This window comes from Saprolegnia diclina, assembly GCF_000281045.1.
Source record: "Saprolegnia diclina VS20 unplaced genomic scaffold supercont1.174, whole genome shotgun sequence".
NCBI lineage: Eukaryota > Oomycota > Saprolegniomycetes > Saprolegniales > Saprolegniaceae > Saprolegnia > Saprolegnia diclina.
This window is the reverse complement of record NW_008246241.1, coordinates 10,577-18,542: the sequence shown is the minus strand read 5'-3', so window position 1 is coordinate 18,542 and position 7,966 is coordinate 10,577. Positions and strand designations below refer to the sequence as shown.

The window sequence follows — 7,966 nt, the reverse complement described above, 5'->3', positions numbered from 1 at the left end:
CATTTTTGAATATTTCTTTGCATTTACCAACCGTTGCCTCCTGTCTTTTATGCCTGCACGTACGAGCTTGGCAACTCGTTTTCCCCTTATAAATGACTACTTAGGGTCGATTCAGAGTAACTTTGGGCCAGCGGCTTTTGAAATCGCCAGATGCTGTGCAGAGTAACTTACAGCGACTCCGAGACAGTGAGGTGCGGCTCTCGGCTGGAGACCAACAGATGGCGTTTCCCATCGCTGATTGGCCAGTTTGAGATTTCCTCCAGGTCAGCGGCTGTCGGATCACACAAGCTCTGACGCATGTTATTGGTAGAAATTCAGATTTAGCTCACATGGATTGGCTGTTTCAAAGTATTTTTTTCATTGGCTGAAAATCGAGCGACCAGGACAAGAGGCCGAGGCGCCATATTAAGGTGCCAATATTTATCATAGTACCCCCTGTCCTTCCATAGAATGGGAACTTCACATGAGCTTCTCAGAGTTTATCAGGTGAAGGTCCACCGACATACTTGCCGGCTTCAAACCGTGTTCACGTCGCGTTAAAGAAGAGCTAGTATGACCGCTTAGGCATACAAGTACTTTTCGTTGGCAACCCACGTATACGGCGGCAGCTCGCGTTCGCTGTCCTTCGAGGTACGTACGAGCACCATCGAGAGCGAGTCGCTTCGGGGCGTCGCCAGCGCACGCACGTCGTTCGGCAGGGCCATCTTGTCTGTGGGCCAAAGGACAATGTTTTCCAGATTCCAGCGCGCGGCTTCCTCGTGCAGCGTGGGAAGGCACGCAGCAAACACCTCGGGTGTCGACCCGTCGTACTTGAGGATGTCGAGCTGGTTCTCTTCAAAGTTGTGGGCCCAAACGACGTACCCGAGGATGGACTTGTCGTCTTGCAGCACGACACCAAACGTCGTCGGCAGCCTCGATAGCGTCAAGTGCTCGCGGGCAAAGTACGCGTGCTGCACGTGAAAGAAGGTAATCGCGTCCGCCGAGAGCAGAAAAGCAAGCTCGCCCGGCTGTAGCCGGCCGGCTACACGCTCCTGGTCGTGCGTAGCAATGGCTTCGAGGTCGGCGGGTGTGGCCAGCGGCCGTAGTGTCCAGCCAACAGGCAAGCGCGTGGGTGCTGACATCGTGGCGGGCAGCGAGATCTCCAACGATGGCGCAAGCACCCAGCCTCGCGCCGCGTAGAAGCTCGTGCCAATGTCCGAGTAGAGATTGACCACTGTGTACGCGTCTTTCTTTTGGTCAAGGAACGCAGCAAGCATGGCCGATGCATAGCCCTTCTTGCGGTGACGCGCCGGCGTGTACACGGACGCGACGCTCCAGCCATCGAGGTAGACGAGATCGGCCGAGGGGCTCCATGGGCGAAGCACAACCGGTCGCTTAAAGACCTCGAGATACCCACGCAGGTCGAGCGTGCTCGGGTCCGACGTCGGCACCAAGACGTAGTCGGTCACAGCGTCATCCGCAAACGGCGTCGCGCGAAACTGGTCTTCGCGGTCGAGGTACTCGTCGTACGTGAGGTGCGGTGCGCCCCACTCTTCGTATGTGAGCACGTCGACCTGCGTCTCTTGGGCGTCGTCGCCAATGCGCAGCTCCACGTCCAGCATGGTCCTCGTGGCGTCCATGGTTGAGCTGTCGACACCTGCTGTAGACAGGCATCGGGATGTATCCGTCTAAAAACACCCCTCTTAGCGCCGTTGACTGTGCTAGAACATGCCAAGACAGCTCCACGTACAAGGATACAGCTTCTGTGACCACAGGAGCGATCGATAGTAAGCACGTCGTGCGCGACGCTAGCATGCAAGCGCATGCTACTGCGCGAGGACAGCGCGACTTCTGGACAGAGTTGGGTGTTGGAAGCCTCGTGCTCGACCAATGGCATTTGCCACTCAACCACAGTATCCGGATCCGCAAATTAGCGCTAGGACTCTGCCTGAGTGAGGTAAACGACCATCACTCATACCTAATTAGGCACGAGTGCACGTCGAAGTACGAACTTCGGGTCGGTGACAACGGCCAGAAGGCAAGAAGATCCGTGGCCGATGAACCCAGCGCAGCTCCTCGAGTCGACGACCGGCGCGCATTGTGGCGCCACAACACCGCTGCGCCAGCGGCCTCTGCGCCTCAAGCCATCGACGACGCTCCACGCGCACCAGGAAGCTGCGCTCGGCTGGATGGTCGGCCGCGAAGCCGGCACGTCGTCGCTGCGTGGCGGCGTCTTGGCCGACGGCCCCGGCCTTGGGAAGACGCTCACGACCTTGAGCTGTCTGGCGCTGCATCCGTCGACCGACCCGACGCTGATCGTCGTGCCCAACGCGCTCCTTGCGCAGCAATGGTACGCGGCTGCCATCCGACGTCGGGCTTATATGGCTCTAGGCTCGGCGAGATGGCGCTGCATTTCGAACCCGACACGTGGTCGACGCTCACGTACAACCCGCGCAAGCACGAGAAGCTGTCGTTCGACGCGTCGCGCCCGCCGCCCGTCGTGCTCGTCTCGCTGCACGACATGGGCCTCGAGTGGTTGCAACACTGGCGTTGTCATGGTCACTCATGCGCGCGTAGGCATCTCTTCCAGTCCGAGCAGAGCGAGCGCGGGCGCGCCACCTCGGTGCTCTTCCACGTGCGATGGCACCGCATCGTTGTCGACGAAGTGCAAGACATTCTCGGCTCGGGTACGTCGTTGGCCGCGTCGATGGTGCAAGCGCTCGACGCCCACGTGCGCTGGGGCCTCTCGGCCACGCCGCTCTCCAAGCCCATCGATCTGCTCGGTAATTTCGTTTTCTTGTAGATTTTACGACTCGAAATATCGTTGTGGATTAGGGCTCGCCAAGTACCTCGCTCTTCCGCCGTTCGACGACCCAGCCTACTGGACCCACATCGACCCCCGCAACGCAGCGCATGCGGCGTCGATTCAGTCGCTCTTGCAGGACATTGTGTGGCGCACGCCGAGCACGTACGCTGTCGAGACGCTGCAGATCCTCCCGCGTCAAACCGAGCTGCCAGTGCGTGTTGTGCACATGTCGGCGCTCGAGTTTGCGGCGTACCAGCCCGACTATGAACGGTATCCTACATCCTTTTCTAGTCTGTGACGCTATACATGGTGTGTAGGTTTAGGTCGTGGAGCTCTGTGTGGACGATACCACGAACGACGCACAAGCCGGGCAAAGCCTTGCGAAGGAGCACGACGTAAATGCCCGCGTGTCCTCGTCGCCAACTACCTACTTGATGGTCACTGACATTGCCTAATGGCCTATACTCTTGGATGCTATTGCGCGTCCACCGACAGTGACAACTACCATGGACTAGTCGAGCGCTCCAGCTCGTCGCCTTGCGAGGGACGGCTCGAGAGCTTGTGTGAGGCGTGCTGCATTCCTCCGCCGCCACTTTTCCAACATCGACTGCGCCAACGCTACCGCATATTACTCGGACTGCCCACGAGAGAGTTTTCGAGGAATGATACCTTTCTCCACCGGGCAGCTCTCGGCGCGGTGGCGGCCCGAAGTCGCCTTCCTAGTGTTCAATTCTTGGCGCTCGCCGATCGGGCTAACTGTGCTGAGCCCAGCGGACACGAGACGCCATGGTACTCGACCCTACCACCTAGCACTTGAGCTACCGATCGCGCTCCGAGAGGCAGTACTCGAGCGTCCGACGTGGTAGTGGGGCGGCTATAACACTCGCGCCGTCTCCGCCGTCCTCCACGTCCCATGATTGTGTTCTGACCACACGTCTTGGCGACTCGACGACGCGGGGGTCCAAGCCCCTTCCGCTTTGCGCCGTTGTCTTTACCGCCGTACCGTTGACTCCATACTGTAGTCGGTCCGTCGTAGTACGATGCAAACGCGTTCGTGCCTGGCTCAAAATTCTCATTTCGTGCTCGACTTGCGTTATCGTTGCTGCTTCTCGTTGTCGAGTCGTCGTCGTCGCATCGTGTACCGAGCTGACCGCTGGAGGTTGGCGACAGCTTGGATCTAGTACCCACGTGCGGAGACGTAGATCGCGCTCGGGATGAGATGACAGCGAGCGTCCTGGACTGACACCTTTGACGGTAGTGCCCCTATTAGCCTCCCAAAAGCCTCGTGTCGGAAGCGCGCCACCTATGGCCGCGGTGATCTACGCCAAGGAATGCCATCTTTTGGGTGCTTGCGACAAAGATACGTAGTTGGTCATGTTGGCGGGTTTGGTTGAGCGATCCAGGATTGCAATGATATCGAACGCGCAACCTCGTGCGGACGCAAAACCAGGTTTTCCTTCAAGTCTGCTCTGAGAATCGCACGGCGTCCTTCATGTCTGTCGGTTTGCCTCGGACGCTAGTACGCTAGATAACCTAAACTGCGCGCTTTACTCTGCGTCCGTAGAGGCTCTGGACGAGTAGAAGCGTCCGCAGCGGGGGGGGGCGTGGGGGGGCTGGTAACTGAGTAGAGTGACGCGGCTGGCCCGAATCTTCGGCGGAGCTCCTCGCAAATGATATTCGAGTCGTGGCAAGCGCGAGGCTTGCAGCTACTCGGCTCGTCGTCGCACGCAGGTCTAGTGGAGCGGCCTGCGAGTATGCGGGACACAAGCACCGCGATACGATACATCCCGGCCGCTGCTGTCTCGGGACACCAAACAGTACCCGTGGTGCCCATCCCGGTTTGCCGTCACTGGGGCGTCGCCGCCTGTCCAACGCACGTGGGGTGGTCGCGATGCCACCATGCTTTACGTGGGACTGCAAATCGGAAACATGGGGCCAGGTGGCACTGTGACACACACGGTCCTTTTCAAGACTGTCTCGTCGCTACCTTGCCGCTTTTGCCCGCGAGGGCGAGAGGTTGCCTGGCCGAGTCCGATGGCCGTCGTTGCAAGGCATCTCGAAGGCTCGCTCGGTGCTACTACCGTACTAGAGTGTCATCCGTTCATGTACCCACAAAGGATCCACCGTGTCGAAGGAATACACCCACGCTGGAGGCGCAGATTCTTGAAGCCGCCGTGGGATCCCGCGGTATGCTCATTTCTCGTCATCGCATCGCTGCTACCAAACACTTGAGGGCTGTATACAAGACGACGAGCCAGCGTGCTCGGGCGGCGACTACGTTTCGTGGCAGCCGTTGCCGTACTCTCCCATACCCGATACCCCTGCTGGCGCAGAGTGCCATCGTCGCACCACCGTATTCGTACGTCGCTTGAGCACAGTACCGGGTAGATAGCGATCGCATCAATCCAGCAACTTTAACGAGCGCAGCGGTTGCGTCAGTCCAGCACCTTTGACGAGTGCAGCGCTGAGGATCTCGCCGCCATGCAACGATCGCGGCAGGACCACGCTCGTTGCACTTCTCACGACGGTCGACGCACAGCTCAAAGCCTCGCATGCGAGGGCGGCCACTCCGCGGAAGCAACACACTACATGAAGCAAAGGCTATAGCGCAGAGCCACAAGACCGCGTCCTGTCGGCCACTTTGCCGTTTCAGAAAGTGCAACTTCATCGAGACACTTTTGATACAGGGTCTCCCACATGGACAGAAACATGCAATCGTCGGCCTGTAGGTTCTGAGGCGCGCCTGTCGCGGCAGCAGCAGCGATCGACAGCATCAGTTTTCATTTGGCCGCATGCCGCTCAGTGCGATCATCAAGGCCGATGCATGGCGCCTCTCGAGCACCTGTGCGACGCCCAAGCCGAACGCCAACAACTTTCATCTGTCGCGCGTGCCCCCGGCGCCGCCGTCGCACGTGCGCACGTCGCAAGCGATGCAAGCTGGTCGCACGTACACGCTCTACTCGCTCACGGTCACGTGCCCGCTCACGCATTTGCAGTGGACGACGCACAAGCGGTACCATGACTTTGTCTTGTTTCGCGAGCAGCTCCGCGCGTTCACGGCCTTCTCCAACACGATCATGGTCCCGGTCGTCGAGAAGCTCTTGCGCATCAAGTTTCCGAAGAAGCAGTGGTTTCAGCGCAAGTCCCAAAACGTGTCGGAGCGCGCAATGCACCTCAACGTCTTCCTATGGAGCCTCATGGAGATGCGCACCGAAATGTGCGTCTACCGTCACAAGCACCAGCTGCACTGGCCGCTCTTTGACCGCCTCCAAGCGTGCATGGAAGCGTTCCTCGAGATTCCCGACTGCCTCTGCGACATGGAGCTCCGCGAAGCGCAGCACGGCGACAACGACGACGACTGCGTCGTTTGTACCAACGAACTGCACACGTCGCCGTCGGTCGAGCTGCCATGCGGCCACGCGTTCCACGCCGAGTGTATCTTTGACTGGTTCTCCCAGCAGCCCACGTGCCCTCTCTGTCGCTCGGTCACCGACCGCGTCATCGGGCTCTACGCGCCGCAGTCGGTGGCCACCGACGACGTCGCGTTGTAGTTTAGTGTAGTCGAGTCGTCTCGTCGTATGTTATTTAAAACACCTCTTTTTGGACCATCGACGACGAGGCAACGTTCGTGACCGCAGTAGAGACGGCCGCGTTGACAGGCGCTTGCATCCCACGCTGCAAGGCGACAGGAGACGACAGCGTGAGCGACGGAGAGACGCGAGGCTGTGTCGATCGCTTGGCCTGTGAGTCACCGCAACGTATTGCTGATAGCGGACGCGGCTGCATAGATTGTCCATAGCGTTTTGATGGCCACCTGGGTATGTGCCTTATCGCACTGGTTCTTACGGGCGCCACATTGCCTTTCCCAGTGCCGTCACCTCCGTCCTCTCGCCGTAAAATGACTCCAATGACTGTATGTGCGAGTCTGCAAAGATCATGCAGCGCTGCGACGCTGCTCTTAGCGCTGCATGGAAGCGACACATGCACGTATACACAGGCAGCTGCCCTATCTCTAAATATTTCCAAGTTATCCTGCTCGGCCGCGCGACGGGACCCGAGGAACGACGGCAAGTACGCGTCCAGCGCGCTCTGAAAAGCCATGCAGTCGCGGTACCGGGTCGTCAACTTCCAAGTACGTGCCGTGGCGGCGCAGTGCAGCTCGACCGTGTACATGGTGCGAAACGTGTGGCCGCGGACACAGTAGGTCACGGTTGACGCGGCGGTGAAAGACGGTGGTAGCAACAAGCTCGCCATCGCCACTTGGCAAATGCAAAAATGCCGCTGGCGAGGATCGATGCGAGTCCTCGAGTTCATGAATCCAGGAAAAGGTCCCACTCTTCAAGACAGCGTCTCGGCCGAAGTGCGCTTGAAACCGCACCCAACGCACCACCCGTTCCCAGCGCGCCGGCGTTGATCGCTTGCGGGGCATCGCTGAGGAGGATGGGCTGACCAAAGCACGTTCGCGCGTAGTCCTCTACTAAACGTAGTGAGCTACACTTATCTCTTAAGTGTAGTAACACGAGAAAGCACGCCGGCATGGTTGACGCGCCGACGAGTCAACATTGGCAGCAAGAAATCACGGAGGCGACCGATTTATACGGTACCAAGGGCGTAAAATCCGTGGGTTGTATACCTGTCGAGTCGAAAATCCAGTGCAACTTCACTTTGAGACAGTGAACAGGAAATAATGCTATGCCCTGAATACCCGACACGAATCCAAAGCTGTTTTTTTCTAAAAGAATCCAAACTCGAACTATCCATTTCGCGAGAACCATTCAAATGCTATCCGGGCGTATCCTTGGTACTGTAGTGAGTCCACAACAACGGGACGTGGGACGGAGTGGTGGTTGCGATATCATTCTCGCTAGTATGATAGCGTAGTCGTACTCTACGTAAAGACTCACTTGTATCCACATAGCCATGACACGATTGCGCAAGCCACCTCGTCTCTGCTCGTGTCGGTTGACGATAGCGATTAGGGTTACATCGTGTCGGTGGGAGGCAGCCGCCCCGATGGCTTGACGAGGATACCCTCGAGCTTGCTCCGGACGCTGGCGCCACTTACGAGCGTCGCACCTTCGTTCTCGAGTCGCTCGAGCGGGATGTTGGTGCACTCGGCCAAAATCGCATTCGTGGCCGTCATTGTCCTCTCTGGGTCGCACGACTTGATGGCGTGTCGCA

The 7,966-nt window shown here is 58.6% G+C and overlaps 3 protein-coding genes across 3 annotated transcripts; 2 read left to right on the top strand and 1 right to left on the bottom strand.

Annotated features, from left to right (window-relative positions):
* Positions 1 to 480: 480 nt before the first annotated feature.
* Positions 481 to 1,638, bottom strand: SDRG_16988 (hypothetical protein). Its single transcript, XM_008623221.1, has one exon. It carries the CDS (start codon positions 1,617 to 1,619, stop codon positions 561 to 563), a length of 1,059 nt encoding a protein of 352 aa, XP_008621443.1. The 5' UTR covers positions 1,620 to 1,638; the 3' UTR covers positions 481 to 560.
* Positions 1,639 to 1,965: 327 nt separating this feature from the next.
* SDRG_16987 (hypothetical protein) lies at positions 1,966 to 3,280 on the top strand. The gene is made up of 5 exons (XM_008623220.1): positions 1,966 to 2,329; positions 2,371 to 2,514; positions 2,557 to 2,762; positions 2,815 to 3,055; positions 3,103 to 3,280. The coding sequence occupies exons 1-5, from the start codon at positions 2,037 to 2,039 to the stop codon at positions 3,182 to 3,184; spliced, it is 966 nt and encodes a 321-aa protein (XP_008621442.1). The 5' UTR covers positions 1,966 to 2,036; the 3' UTR covers positions 3,185 to 3,280.
* A 2,249-nt stretch (positions 3,281 to 5,529) lies between these two features.
* SDRG_16986 (hypothetical protein) lies at positions 5,530 to 6,397 on the top strand. Its single transcript, XM_008623219.1, has one exon. The coding sequence runs from the start codon at positions 5,578 to 5,580 to the stop codon at positions 6,334 to 6,336; it is 759 nt and encodes a 252-aa protein (XP_008621441.1). The 5' UTR covers positions 5,530 to 5,577; the 3' UTR covers positions 6,337 to 6,397.
* The last annotated feature ends 1,569 nt before the right edge of the window (positions 6,398 to 7,966 follow it).

Bases quoted from the DNA above. Each gene is read 5' to 3' on its own strand.
- SDRG_16988 (XM_008623221.1), bottom strand. From the start codon at position 1,619: ATGGACGCCACGAGGACCATGCTGGACGTGGAGCTGCGCATTGGCGAC.
- SDRG_16987 (XM_008623220.1), top strand. From the start codon at position 2,037: ATGAACCCAGCGCAGCTCCTCGAGTCGACGACCGGCGCGCATTGTGGC. The intron at 2,330-2,370 runs GTACGCGGCTGC...ATATGGCTCTAG, and splicing joins GCGCTCCTTGCGCAGCAATG to GCTCGGCGAGATGGCGCTGC. The intron at 3,056-3,102 runs GTATCCTACATC...CATGGTGTGTAG, and splicing joins TACCAGCCCGACTATGAACG to GTTTAGGTCGTGGAGCTCTG.
- SDRG_16986 (XM_008623219.1), top strand. From the start codon at position 5,578: ATGCCGCTCAGTGCGATCATCAAGGCCGATGCATGGCGCCTCTCGAGC.